This window comes from Mangifera indica, chromosome 1 (genome assembly GCF_011075055.1).
Source record: "Mangifera indica cultivar Alphonso chromosome 1, CATAS_Mindica_2.1, whole genome shotgun sequence".
In the NCBI taxonomy this organism is placed as follows: Eukaryota; Viridiplantae; Streptophyta; class Magnoliopsida; order Sapindales; family Anacardiaceae; genus Mangifera; species Mangifera indica.
This window is the reverse complement of record NC_058137.1, coordinates 18927155-18942970: the sequence shown is the minus strand read 5'-3', so window position 1 is coordinate 18942970 and position 15816 is coordinate 18927155. Positions and strand designations below refer to the sequence as shown.

At 30.6% G+C, this 15816-nt stretch overlaps 1 protein-coding gene across 1 annotated transcript; it reads left to right on the top strand.

Moving 5' to 3' along the window:
- The first annotated feature begins 310 nt into the window (after positions 1-310).
- Positions 311-2608, top strand: LOC123192061 (8-hydroxygeraniol dehydrogenase-like). The gene is made up of 5 exons (XM_044604530.1): positions 311-460; positions 553-666; positions 864-1377; positions 1459-1612; positions 2242-2608. Exons 1-5 carry the CDS (start codon positions 363-365, stop codon positions 2448-2450), a joined length of 1089 nt encoding a protein of 362 aa, XP_044460465.1. The 5' UTR covers positions 311-362; the 3' UTR covers positions 2451-2608.
- The last annotated feature ends 13208 nt before the right edge of the window (positions 2609-15816 follow it).

Sequence of the window (15816 nt, the reverse complement as noted above, 5' to 3'; positions counted from 1 at the left end):
TTTAGATGGTTTTGATTCAAGAATTTTGAATTGATTTTAAGATAAGAATATGAATGAAAATAAGTTCAAGAGATTAACAGAGTTAGAGATGAAAGTAAAGCATATATAAAATTGGGGCTTGACTATATCTGCATAATACATTAAAAAAAAAAGGTAATTTAAATCTGTATAATATAATTAAAATATACTTAAATTAATAAATGTTTCAATATAAAAAAAAAAGAAGAAAGAGTTTAAAAAATCATATATGGTTACGTCACTTCACCTCATTTCCATAATTATTCCTATTCTTTCGCCGTCCAGTACATATAGACCTCAAGACTACGTCAATTTTTCACTGCCTTCTCTCTTTCTCCAACAAGATGGCCAAGTCACCGGAGCAGCAACACCCTGTTAAGGCTTTTGGGTGGGCAGCCACTGACCCTTCTGGTCATCTCTCCCCCTTCAAATTCTCCAGGAGGTGTTTCAATTTCAATATTACATTAAAATTTCACTAACATTTTAGAGTTAATCAGTCAGATCATAACATCATAATGATTAACATATATGCAGGGAAACAGGTGATGAAGATGTGAGGTTTAAGGTGTTATATTGTGGGATATGCCACACTGATCTTCACTGTATCAAAAATGAATGGAGCAACTCTACTTACCCTTTGCTTCCTGGGTATGTAATAATCATCCTCCTCCTCCTTCTTCTTCTTCTTCTTCTTCTTGTTATATATGTGGCCACCAAAAGATTAACATTATTGGTGGGAGTCTTATGTTGATCATTTTAATGTCTTCTCTAGTTCAATCCATCCATACACGTTACAATTGGATTCCTTAAATATCCTAATCCTAACCAACCAAAAATGATTGCAGGCATGAAATTGTTGGAGTAGTGACAGAAGTGGGTAGCAAAGTGAAGAAAGTAAAAGCAGGAGACAAAGTTGGTGTTGGATGCATGGTGGGTGCATGCCACTCCTGCGAGAGTTGTTTCAATAATCTTGAAAACCATTGTTCAAAAACGATACTTACTTACAATTCCATCTACACTGATGGAACAATCACATATGGGGGATATTCCGATCATATGGTTGCCAATCAACACTATATTATTGTGTTCCCTGATAATATGCCACTTGATGCTGGTGCTCCTCTACTCTGTGCTGGGATCACCGTTTATAGTCCCTTGAAATATTTTGGATTAGCTGAACCAGGGAAGCACATCGGCGTCGTCGGCCTCGGTGGGCTTGGTCACGTGGCTGTTAAATTTGCCAAGGCCTTTGGCGTTAAAGTGACAGTAATTAGTACCTCTCCAAGCAAGATGAAAGAAGCTTTGGAACAACTTGGTGCTGATTCATTTTTGGTTAGCCGTGACCCAGAAAAAATGCAGGTAACCAGAGGTTCTCAAAGACGCGAAATGATGTGTTCTGATCGTAACGAAAGATTTACGGTTTTTTAAATAAAATTGCAGGCGGCTACGGGTACTTTGGATGGTATTATTGACACAGTGTCTGCAGTTCATCCAGTTTCGCCACTGCTCAGTCTGTTGAATTCCAATGGAAAGCTTATTATGGTTGGCGCCCCAGAGAAGCCACTAGAGTTGCCTGTCTGGTCTTTACTTGCAGGTAAGTTAATGAGAAAAGCACAATATTATATTAGGATATTAAATTAAATACCCTAATGCAAAAATGCTTTAATAACGTTGACTCAAGGCACTGTTTATCATGAATTTTAATTTTCAAAAATAAAATTATTTATCCAAAAATAATAATATGTCTAAAGCAATAACAAATTCATCCAAAACACTAAAGAAATAAACCCATATGATTAATTGTATAAATTCAAAAACCGTAGCGTAAATAATGTCGGGTGAATTTGTCGTTGTTTGAGACATATTATTATTTTAAAATAATTAATTTAATTTTTGAAAATTAAAATTCGTGGTAAATAGTACCTCGTGTGGACAATGAAAAGCACAAGGCACTGTACCATGAAATTCACTGTTCACTAATGTGAGCAACGAATCGCACAGACACTGTTCCATAAAATTCACTGATTAATCATGTGAAAAGTGAGCTCACGAGACACTGCTCCATGAAATTCATTGTTCATACGTAAATCTCACAAGACACTGTTTTGTAAAATTCACTGTTACTAGAAATTTTTGTTTTATGTGTAAAATTAATATCCTATTATATCATTGGTTTTGATCTCAGCCTTTTGAGTTAATTAATAAATGATTCTGTGACAACAGGAAGAAAGACAGTGGCTGGCAGTGTTACAGGAGGAATGAAAGAGACACAGGAGATGATTGACTTTGCTGCAAAACACAACATAACGGCTGATATTGAAGTTATTCCGATGGATTATGTGAACACAGCTATGGAAAGACTTGCTAAGGCTGACGTTAGATACCGATTTGTCATTGACATTGGGAATACCTTGGCAGCAACCATGCCTTGACGGCTATATTGGCGTACTTCCAAGTTTTATTGCATCGCCTTCAAGGTTTTTGAGTGCTAAAAGACAAAAATTTCCTCATAAATTTATGAAACGGAGCATCTCTACATGAATTTCAATATTTTGAGTCGTGATTGAAATAAATAACACATTTTCTTTTATGGCCACTGGATATGATATAATAGAATTTACATTGCATGTTGGCCAAAGGACTTATTCTTTCTAAAAAAATTACTTTTTTCTTAAATTTTCAATTATCAATTTAAAAAAACTTAAATATTCACTTATCTATTAAATTTTATTGATGTTGTCAGAGATAAAATCATTATTTTAAAATTTTATTTCAAAAAAATAATTTATTTTCATTTTTTACCTTTGTTTTAAAAATTGATAATTTTTTTCTCTAATTTAATTCTAAAAAGTTATTTTTTCACCCTCACCATTTAGAGTTTCTATGATTTTTATATTTTAAGGTTAACCGTCACCCCTTTAAAGTTTAAAACATTATATTTACACTCTTAAAAATTTATTCTCTTATTTCAGTGACTTTTTTTCGATGATTCATTCAGACGTGTTGTATACACTCTGGCAACATCTCCTCTCCCTCCCTAGTGGTTTACTAATACGAAGACCACCAAAAATTCAACCAAAATAGTTGAATTTGTCACGGTCGATTTGTACAAATCCATAGATCTATTGGAGGATGAGGCATAAACAATGTCCAAGTTTGTGTGATTGATTTGTGCATCAATCGATGCACATATTGTCACATTAATTTGTGCATTTTGCATAGATTGGTCGCAACAAATCCAACTATTTTGGTTTGAGATTTCAGTGGTTTTCTCATCAAAAAAACCATCAAAGAGGGAGAAAAAGTGTAGTCAGAGTGGTTGATGATGCAACAAAGTGAATCATCGAGAAAAATGTTAGCGAGTAACAGGAAATGAAATTTTAGTAGTGTAAATGCAATGTTTTAAACTTTGAAGGAGACGATTGTTAACCCTAAAACATGAAAACTTAGGAACCCTAAATGGTAAAGTTGAAAAAGTAAATTTTTAAAATTATGTTAGGGAGAAAATTGTTAGTTATCAAAATTAAGATAAAAAATGAAAATAAATTATTATTTTTTAAATAAAATCTTAAAATAATAATTTTATCTTTAACAGTAATAATAAAATTTAACAAATAGATGAGTGTTTGAATTTTTTAATATTAATGAGCAGGAATTTAAAAAAAAAAAATCTTTAAGTGAAAATAAATCCTTTGGACTTACATGTTATTCTAACTCTAGTTATCCCAACAAGTAATAACCATGGTAAACAAAATTTACTATCATTTTTCTTCCTCGTAAATTGAAGTAACACGTGCATAAAAGAGATACAATTAAGTCCATAATAATGTATAAATAATTTTAAATTATTAACCAAATTAATTGAATAAGAAAATAGTAAACATTCAAATGTATCTACCACTTATTCACCCTGATCTAATAGTAGCTTGTTTACATTCAATCTCTAAGTTAGTACTTCCAAAGTTATAGTAAGTACTCTAAATTTGGAAAGGGGAATATTATATTATTAAAAAAAACACCTAAACTTCAGGAGTAAATCTTGTTGAGATTTTTAAAGTAGCATTTATCTTACAAATGTTATGAAATTTATGTTAATTAAAATTGTTAAAAGATAGAAAAATATATACACTTTGTCAATTAAATTAAATAAAAAATAAAAAACCTCACATTTATGAATGACAATTGGGATAGGGATTCTTATCCCCGTTCTTGTATACAATTTTGATAATCGTTCTCCTTATTATGATCAATACAAGGATGAGTATCTTTGATCCTTAGAAGAACCTGACTCCCCCCCCCCCCCCCCCAAATTAAAAAAGAATATTTATTTTTTAAAGTTATTTCATTGTTATCAATTTTAATATTAACTTTTGGTGTGTTATGTTTGGAAAGTTGAAAGAAGAAATTCAACACCTCAAAATTTGCACTACAAGGTTGAAAAATAAATCTTACTTGTAGAGCCCAAGCCTAAAGTCCAACCTTACCTTGAATTGAGCCTAGGGAGGGACGAGCCCGTGGTAAAATAGGCAAAGTGAGGAGGGTCCCAACCCTCTCCTTGGAGGCCATAGCATGCAAATACAGGCACTAGGATTGGATTTTAGGCTAATCCCAATATCCAGTGGTATATACAATGTTTTGAAAATTGAATCGAATTGATCAATTTAACCAATTTTTGATCAATTAAAAAAAAAGTCAAATTCAATAAACTTGATGTATTCTTAAAACCCAAAAAAAAAAAAATCGAGTCACTTTACTTACCAATATTATTTAATATTAAAATTTAAAATTAACTAAAAGCTAAAAAGGCTAAAACTAAAAGCCTAAAACATATCAGGCTAGAATTAAACTTCCCTGCAAATTATAAAGGGATATTGAATTTTTAGCCCTAGAATGGGTCCACCTGACAAATATACCACCCCTCACACTGGTTTCATAATATACCATAGAACTAGAAAAACCCAAAAATACCCTTATCCTTGCTACTACCGTGAATGAACAAGAAGACAAATATTATTATAATATTATAATATTATTTATTATAATGCATATACAAATATTCTAAGAATATTTGAAGAAGAATATGTATAATACATACATATTCTTTTGCAAAAGCAAAAGAATATTATACATATAGCATAAGAGATAGAGGTGGAGGTTTGCTTTCTTATGAATGAACAAGAAGAATCCATGAGGTTTTAAGGTGTTAGAGTGATGAAAATTCATAAGTTATTAGGGCCATCCTTTCAGTTATGACCAATTGATCGCTTTACCGATCATTGGCCGATGACAAAACTTCTTGGATTGGCAGCACAATGCAATGACAAATTGATAGGTGAGGTTTTTTGCTTTTTTGTTTTTTTTCCTGTTTTTCCCCTTTTTTCAGCATGTTAACGGATTGATATGGAAGTGTGGGATTGATATATGAAAGTTTGGCGTCGACACCAACTAGATTACTACAAAAGAATCAACTTTCAAGCAAATTGTCTTTAAGAAATTATATAAAATCATATCAATATTTTAAATGTAAGTCTTTATTCCATGAAATTGAATAATTATTTCTTTTTTTTACTTATCCTATTTTATAAAAATACATGTGACATGAAATTTTAATTTTTTTTCTAATTGTAAAGAATTTTCAACTGTAGGTTTTGTTGTATACTAATAATATAAAATTTTCTTTCTTTGTTTTTTTTAAAATAAAAATTTTGGATCCATTTAGTAATTTTAGGTTCTAACGGTTCATTTAAAAAAGGTGTCCCATATGAATTATACAAGAATTGGTTGCCTAAAGAAGTAAATACAATAAACTTAGATTGAAATATTTCAAACCACTATGAATCTTCAATATTCATTTTTCTATCTTTTATTTTTGTGCTTATTATTATTGTTTTTTGTATTTATAATTTATTCTTTAATTTCTTATAAATCTTATTCACCCATCCAATTTTGGAATTATTTTAGTTATTAAAGTGTTTTGAAAGATATTGTATAAAAGAAGAATATTAGTAAAAAAATAAATTTATGTTTTTCTAGTATTGATTTTTATTATCAATATCAATTGATAAGTAGACAAGTGAATGAATAAATTTTTTAAAATTAAAGGGATGAAAACATGGTTTCATCCTTATTTGCATTGAAAACGATCATTCAAACTTATTTATTATTATTAATTACTTGCCAATAATATTCTACATAAGGATATTGTAAAAGTTTTGGAGTGTAATAAATAAAATATATATAATTCCCAAGAGATAGTTTAAGTGGCAAAAAATGAGATTTCATGTATAAGAGAGTATGAGTTTAAGTATTCTCTGACGATATTTCAATATCAAACTCTTGATTTTCCTGATTTAGTGACTATGGGGTCAGTTACTGGATTTGAAATTTGTTTTGCTCAGTATGGTTAGTTTTCATCCAATGCAACAGTCTGATAAAGGTGAAATTCCAAGTTAAAAAAATAAAAAACAAGGTGTGTGTGTGTGTGTGTGAAATCATTACAAAAAAATGAAAGTTGAAAAATAAGAAAGGGAAGGATAAAATTGGTGTCATAGTCAACGACAACCAAATTAATGATAATTTGGTTTGTTTAATTAATCTTTGATTAATGTAATAATCGAATTAGAATATTTTCCAGACATTTGTAATCAACTGTTGAGAAATTGTGTACAAACTTCATAAGGCATATGGATACTGAGTGCACATGTCAGTTTGGATGAAGATGACCTTTGTGACCATAATTAGGAACATACTAATGCTTAGCTATATGTCAGACAACTTATTTCAAGCGTTTATTGGATTTGATAGAGCCAAGGTTTAGTATCATTTTGATGCATGCGATTTACTTTGGATGATTAATATTAGGACTTAGTGAGAGAAATGTGATTCAGATAAAACGGTCTTGATTTTTGATTTAACCCTATTGAGTTTATGCTAGTCATTAGTTTGATCTTCAAGGACGACACAAAGGTGTCCAACTACCTTACTTGTATGAGGATGCCTTGACTAAAAGATGAATACTTCCTGAATATTAATAGGTTGCTATCTTATGAGGAGATTGAGTAAGCAGTTGGCGATCAAATTTAGGAAGACAATGATGAAAACATTATGAAGTTCATGGTATTGTTTTTAGCATTTATGGGACTATTAGGGGCAGACAATAGAATAAAAATATCTAATCGTTATTTGCATTTAGTTAATGATCTAGATGTATTTAGTTGATACCCATGGAGGACAGTGACATTGAACGGAACAGTTGATTTGATACGGAAGACATACATAGCAAATATCAGTATTGTATAAAACACTACCCGCCCTACATGAGTTTGATCTAATTACTTAACTATAATATTTTGGGATACCTAATTGCTCTAAGTATCACATACTTCATAAAATTAAAATTCATACCGACGATTGTAAATACTAAGCATAATTATTGTATATTGTGTAGTATTAGTTTATGAGGTGATTCAAAATCTATCGTCTTATATCACTCTAGATGCTCTTCCAGTAAGTTGACCATTGATATATTTAAATTTTATTGTTCCATCTTCTATTTCATTAATTCTTATAATTTTTCCTTATGTTTCAAGAGGTGACTACAATTGCATTGTTTTCGACTAAGACTGAGCAATGGTTAAAAAACATGGCATGCACCATTCCTATGTTTTCGTTCATATTAGTTATCACTTTCAACTTATAGTCTAACTTTTTTATGTACGAAACACATTAAAGCTTTCGTAGGAATACTTCGAAAATTTTTTTGAGATAGAAACTAGACAACTATTTCTACCCAATTCATTACACATCTCTTACAGTCCTACAAACACTTCAAACATTTGGGTGTGAATATGAAATGGCCTTTCGTTTTTCCTAGATCAAATAAACGTCTCACTTATACAACCCAATGAATGTTTTTGACTATAGAGTAATGTCAGCAAGGTGGTTTACATACGTAAGTTGTTTAAGGTTTATGGTTATTATTATTTATACTTATTTCTCTTAATTGATTGATAGACATTCATTCCTATCAACTTCGACAACCAACATTGGGTATGCGATGTATTAGATATCAACGATTGAAAGTTGTATGTATACAACTCCGTTGAATATACCACTTGCTTTAAGAGAATGAAAAAGTTAATGGCATCGTATAAGACATTGACATACCTAATAAAAGTAAGTAATTTGTATATATTAAATAGAATTCAACTGCCAGAGACTCCACTAACGCTACAATACAAGTGTGTTTGTGACATGCTGAAACAATATGTAGCAAACGAAGACTAGCATTTTTATGATTATGTTTATAAAATGCCTTCCTTGGGATTATCCACTTAACTTCACATCCAAACATGTTGGGAAGCTAAGAAGGCACGTGGCCACAACTATATTCCAAGGAAAGGTCTTCAGTAAGTATTTAAGGTTTTTTTTCTCAAAATTTAGTTAATTGGCTATATTAAATTCAATTGGGATTGTCAAATCGTAGGTTTCAAGGATTTCATTTAAGGTGTGGGTAGACATGTAGATATATTGGATTTCATTTTATGATTGTTTTAGTGATGTAATTATATTTTCTATCATAACTTCCTTTATATAGTTTTATTCATTCCTTTATGCTTATCATGAAATGATATGAATTAAAAGACTATGTTAATACAAAATACATGGTGTTTGGGAGGCCCTTTACATGGTAATTCTTTTTTAGCCATGTCATCTTGTTCATGTAAGAGCTTGAAAATAATCCATTACAAAATTAATACATTAAAATTTCGACAAAACCCAAAAGATAAATTAAACATGCAATGTATGTAAACTTAAAATTATAGTGTAAGTCAATAAAGAAAATTAATCATGATAATCTATTCGCTCGAATAGGTTGCAATATGGCTACGATAACATGGTCCTTGTCTGTTATCTAATACACAAGATGAGTCGATCACTGGTATAGAAGTTGGACTCAACCATTGGCACCAAAGTTAGACTTGAACAATTCAAGCTATTATGACCAAGTTGATAACATCGGCTATAGGTTTGTGGTCAGACTTCCTCTTTTTATAGAGGTTTCCTTGCATGGTTGTAAGAATGACTGAGCCATTGTTGTTCCATCACTGGAGGATAAATTGCAAGCATATATGATGGTGCCTAAGTTGATTGATCCCTTAGTGAATTAACATTTTCTTTATACAGCCCTTGTAAAAATTTCATTGAGTAATATGCATTAATCCATCCTATGCAGTCTAAGAGATTATTGTACCTCACAATGGCAGTAACATGTGCCTACAGAATTTGGAAAAGTTGAAATTTTCTATAGGCACACATTTGGTAGAGAATATTCATGATAAACACTTGCTATTGTGAATCATAGACTTAGTATTGTTACATGTTGATTGGTTTAGCCATCATATTGGCAGATTTGAACACATGTACAACAAGTTTGTCCTCAACCTATGATGTTAATGGGTGAGATCTCTCAATTGTTAAAATAACTAATAAAACCCAATAAAAAAATTTTAAACCAATTTTAGTCATACATACCGGCCATGTTTCACTAATTGAAAAATCAAAGTCGCATTTTACTCTTAAGAAACTTAACCAATAGGATGACATGCAAAACGCGAGCAATCCGTGTTAAAGTGTTGGAGGACTTAACAATATTAGTTATTATGATATTGTACCACCATCCTCCAAAGTGGCCATGTGTCCATCTTTCATACCCAATTTCGATCAAATAAGCTACCATAATGGGATTTACTCAAGTAATTCTACTCATGGTAGCTTTGAAGTCCTTTAAGTGATATGTCTTGGTAGCTTTCCAAAATACTCCTTTAATATATTTGGTTTTTTGAATTAGGTACATATGTTACCTTTTTTATGGTAATTATAATACCTATGACGAGCATAAGACATTATATTTGCTATTGATAATAATAAATAATGGTCAAATCTGGTAAATCACCAATACACATATCTTATGTATCGATTCTCTCATTGTGCCTAATACAGAAGACGAGTGGATAAATTTGATTATTGGTGTCATTCACAATAATAATGAAAAGAGACTTAAGATACTTCCCTTTAAATGTGAAACATCAATGCATATCATCAGGTGACAAAATTGTTTGAACTGTCTTATTAAACAACCTATATATATGAAGAAAAACTTGAATCTATTTTTCACATTGATATTAATACATTTCATGGTTCCCAGGTTTTTAAGCTTCAAATTGTGACAATACTCGGACAAAAGCATGAAAAACTCCTTGAAAGATCCTTATAATGTATTTAGTGCATATGTTTTGGCACGTCATGTTTACATGTAGGAAATGTCAATTTTGTACCTATTTATCATGTTTGATAATTTGCTTCAGTCGATAACTGTGATCAACTATAAACATTAATTTATGAATGTTCCCTAATGACTTTACACTAGTATATCTATAGTATGGCAAAATTTGATCCCATGAATAAGTGTGTGTCTTATCTATACATCGTAACACCCAATAATCTCCATTTTCCTCTCTCGTTGCTCATGTTCGTCATTTACATTGTAGATATACTCACTTAATCTCATACCGTATACTATCAAAGTGATGAACTTTTCATTGAATTCTAGTCTTTAAAGCATATGTCCAAAATAATGCTTTCAATTTTGCCTTCGAATTATAAAAACTTATCACTTGCAAATGGTTGTCTTTTCATATCATCTGATTACTAATACCTATATTATCAACATCAATGGCAAACTCAGTAACCCAATGAAATAAATTTTGATTATGGATATGACTTGAATATGCTCTAATATTTATAGAGTCATAACGTCTCATGTTATATTTAGCCCCGTCATTATAAGCATTGTTTGACTTGTACCAATGTCTTGGCTCAATACATTGTACATGTCCCCATCAAACCCTAAGAATTCATCATCATCCTCATTACCCTTAACTTCACAATCCTCATCCACATTGTTATCATTATCATCATAACCATAAATCTAACTAAACACTTGAAAACTTTGTGGTTGTGTCCGCTCGTTTGTTAGATCCTCCATTTCTTCCTTATGAACATTTTCAAGTTGTTGATTGTCCCTTCCTTTAGTTGTACTCTTGGTATCATAGACTTTGGTCGATCTCCATAAACTTTTTGCTTTAACCATCACATACTCTAGATCATCATTATCTATAATCTCTATTAGGCCCACATCACCTAGGGCAAATACATGCATATTTGACTATTTCGATGAGTTTTAGATGATAGCTTATTTTTATTATAAATCCTTCAAAATCAACACTTGTGTCAATACACATCCTTCTCTCATTCTTACTAATATATCTCATCACTTAATGAAACTTAAATGCGGTTATTTTTATCTTGGCTTAAAATAAAACTAAAACATAAAACACCTTTGTTGAAACATTAAAGACCTTGTGCGTTAAACCCAAGATGCAGCTTAAATCTAGGACCAAAAGGGTTGGTGTCGATATATTCATTTGTTTTTTAATTCAAACTTGGATCTTCATCAACTCATTCCTAGTTGTAACCATCAATACTTCAATTACATTATAACAACATTAAACAATGCAAAAACATAAAATCACAACATTAAATAATATAACAATATGAAATCACAATAAAATTATATTTCACATAAAGTCGTAAACATGAATTTGCCTTACATGATTTGATTTTTAATTGTTAAACAAGAAAACACATAACGTAAGGGCTTGAATCAAGATTGACCTAGATTTCAATGATTTCGCTATGATATCTTTGAAATATATGTGAATTCTCTAATGAAATTTCTGGCTCTCCTTCCTTTGTGTTCATAAGGTTGAAGACAAGGGTAATTTAAGTATTCTAGCATATAAAGTGGTAAAAATGTTTAGGATATAAAAATGGGGTATAAAGGTATAGGTTGGCTCATTTCAAGGCAAAAATTTCAATATCCTAATTATAAATTCAAAAGTAAAAAATTTTAAAAAATGCCTAAAAGTCTAAACTGACTGAAGACCTATAATGCCACTACAAAAGTACTAATGACAACATTGACAACCATCGGCTGGCTAGCCTAACTTTATATGATTTATATGTTACCAAAGGACTATTTCCTACCCAAATTTTAGCTCAATCTTAAAAGCAAATCCACAACAGTTAAAAAACTCAAATACTCACTTATACACTAACTTCTGTTAGAATTTTCTATTAAAGGAAGGATAAAATTTCATTTTATCACTAAAACCTAAAAATTTATATCATTTTCTCCTTTGATTTAAAAAAAATAATTTTTACCAAGATTAAGTTTCAAAAAGTGACATTTCCCCCTTAGGGTTTCAAATTTCTTTAACAAATCATGGTCACTCTCTTATTCCCTATGATGGCTTTCCTTTTAATGTCTTCTCTCTGTTAGAAGCTCTCTCTGTTAGAAACTTTCTCTCTTTAGATGAAGGGTTTTATCTAGATTCTTTGAATTCGAAGGACGTCAATAAGAGGAAAAGAGCTTTAGATGGAGTGAAGGCATTGAAGGGAAAGTCATCATTAGAAGGGAGAGAGCAACCGTCGTTTGCTGGAAATTGTTAGAGAAATTTAAGACCTTAGGGGGAAAATGTTCACTTTTCAAAACTTAATCATGGAAAAATTTGTTAGTTTTCTAAACCTAAGGGGGAAAATGATATAAAGTTTTAGGGTTTAGTGATACAATAATGATTTTGTCATTACCTCTAACAAAATTTAACTCATGAGTTGGTGTTTTGGTTATTAAATTGTCGTGAGTGTATTTTTTAGATTGGGCTAAAACTTATGTGGCAAATAGTCCTTTGGCCTTTATATAAACTTATTTTAGGAGTTTTGTAAAAACTTTAATTTATGATAATTTCAGTATATATTTAGTCCTAAATATAAAAGGTTAGTGCCATTAAAATATGAAGTCAGAACCCTATGATAAAGCAAATATGGTTTATGTAAACTATTTTACTTTAATGTTGTGCATTACATTTTCAGTATAAATAAACATATTTAAACCTTTATAGTAGTAAATATAGTATTAAAACTTTAATATTAGTGTATATAGGTAAGATTGCAAGTTATTGAACCCAACAGATTGAAGTGTTACAAGTTGTAAATGTAGTGGCTTTTGTGTTATAAGCATAAAATTAAGGGATTGATATAAAATTTACCACTCAAGTATATAAGTGGTATTTAGTGTATATTTTTAATTACATTTTCACAAAATATCAATAAAATTTCTCTACATATTCTAGAGTAATATGTTTCTCTCTCTCTCTCATTAATTCTTTTGTTCATGCTCTATCACATTAGGGTTAGACTTATCAAAGTTTTATCAATGTTTTCAACCTCAAGTTCTTTCATTGTGGTATTAGAGCAATAAGACTCGCATCACATCTTTTGGAATTACAAGGGCAATTTATTGTTGAGGTCTCGCAAAGTGGTTATGCAATAACAATTTACTTTTGTTAATGTTGTGTGGTTATTAACTTTGCAGTTGAGTATTGTTGTGAAACATCTTTGATGTGTAATTGTTGTGCATCATTTCCTGTGACATATGATAGACTTTATATAGTTTTTGGAAATCGTGATATATACACTTTCAAATTCATTTGATTTGAACATGAATATATGACTATTAAGTATTTTCCGAATTTGATAGTCTTGTTGTGAGATTGCATTGAATCATAGTGTTTTTTTTAGATCTAAGAATCTTTAAGCATGATTAGTGAAAACCTTATAAAGATTGATTGTCCCCTAATCAAGATATGGTAAAATCGTTTTATAGGGGCTTAGATCTAAATGTTGTGATAAGTGTTTTGTTAAAGCTGATAGTCTTTTAGTAAGTCTTTCTTAAAATCTTGTACCTGTGATTATGTCCATGTTGTTAAAATTGATCTTGTAACTATTAAAGGCTTAATCATGTTCGTGTTGTGTATTTTTGAAGCATAAAATATGTGTAGAGTTTGTTTCCTAAAAAACTCTTGTTGTGCATATTAATTTTAGTTGTTGAATCTACTGATTTATGTGACTTCATGTACGTTTATAAGTAATTTATATGTCTATTCCCTAAGATAAGCTTACATTAATTTACCATCCATGGCTCAAAGTGCATGCAATCATCATCTAATAGCTTTGCTTTACTTTGATTTTTTTTTTCTATCTATGATTTTTTTTATGTACCTAGATTTCTAAATTGTTTGAATAAAGTGTTAATGATTGCATGGACTAAAATTCCATCATGGACTAACAATGTTACTTGGTTGAATAACTGTTAGTTGCTTATTAACTATAGTAAATTCTTTAGTGTTGTAACTGATTTGACTAAATTTTTTCCTTAAGTAAAATTCTTTCTAACTCTATTTATTGTTTCTTTTTTTTTTTTTTTTTTTGTTGTTTTTTTGTTATGTATGGTAATATCTAGTAGCTTTGTTTCATTTTGCCTGTCATTTTTGGTTTTTATATTATTTACTATCCCATGGCTATTTTGCTAGTTTTGTTGTAGAATGGATCTCTTTTGGTCTATGATTTGTTATATGTACTTCCAATCTTTATTCAGTAAGTCCAAAACTTGATAGAACAAACTTTAGTTTTTAGAGATCTTAGGTGTTGTTCATAGTATATGCTCATGGCATAAAGAATAATCTTCTAGATTTCTTTAGTTATCTTTCTCCCTATATTCAGATACAAACTAAAGATCAACTAATCATTAAGAAGTCAAATCCTGAATATATTTTTTAGCGAGAAATTGATAAACAACTCATGAGTTGGTTGTTATCCTCAATTTTAGCCAGTATGTTTAGGGTCATCTCCAAGTGTTAACATGCTTACGATCTTTGGGTTACCTTTGAAAATGAATTTCTATCAGAGTCAAAATCCTCAACTCTTGTTATCCCTACTAATCATCAATAAAAGTCTATCAATGTCAAACCTTCACCTCTTAACACATCTTCTACATTTATATCCATATACTACATTACACCACCAACAGTATTTATCTCATTACATCTACCTTATTATAATCAAGCTCAGCCTATTGGCTCACATCAAACATATACTACACGTACTTATCAACCTTATCACAACTCTCCTAGAGTAAGAGGCATAGGATTTAGTATAGGTAGAGTAATTTGTCAGCTCTATGACAAAACATGTCATATAACTATGCAATGCTATTATAGGTAAAACTCAAGCTATCACCCTTAAAAACATTGTACCTCAATTTTATAGTGGACCTATTGTATCCTATTATAACAATGCCTTATTAACACCTAGATACCTTTCATATGATTCTTATTATAATACAGGTCATTCTTTCCTTGGACTAGCCCCCAACACTACACTTTCCTTTTTTTTTTATCCTAACATAACTCATGTTATACATGATCCACCATATCATACTAACACACCAGTAATGTTTTGTTTAAAAACTATAAGGGCAGTAATGTAATTAGAATTAAAGATGCATAAGTCATTTCTTTTAGTAAGTGAGGGTAGTTTGGTAATTTTATTGGGCTTTCACTTGTGTTGACCTAAGTATATAAGTTTTATTTTGGCCAACAACTAAAGAGAAGAGAGAAAGTGAGGGTGTGAGGCTACTGGGTATTTCTTTCTTTATTTTGTGTGTCTTCTGGCTGTTATGTGACTGAGTTTTGCTCTCTGAGTTCGATTGGTGGTGTCTCATTGGTGAAGTCAGGTTCTCTTTGACTTTGTTTTGTCGTGTATTTGCTTTGTATATTGTTTTGATGTACAGAGATTGAGATCCGTGTGTTTATATATTGTAATCGAACTTGATATTAG

What these genes read in the sequence shown, in the direction of transcription:
- LOC123192061 (XM_044604530.1), top strand. Translation starts at nt 363, where the DNA reads ATGGCCAAGTCACCGGAGCAGCAACACCCTGTTAAGGCTTTTGGGTGG. An exon ending in CCCTTCAAATTCTCCAGGAG is followed by an intron (nt 461 to 552) that starts GTGTTTCAATTT and finishes ACATATATGCAG; the next exon opens with GGAAACAGGTGATGAAGATG. An exon ending in ACTTACCCTTTGCTTCCTGG is followed by an intron (nt 667 to 863) that starts GTATGTAATAAT and finishes AAATGATTGCAG; the next exon opens with GCATGAAATTGTTGGAGTAG.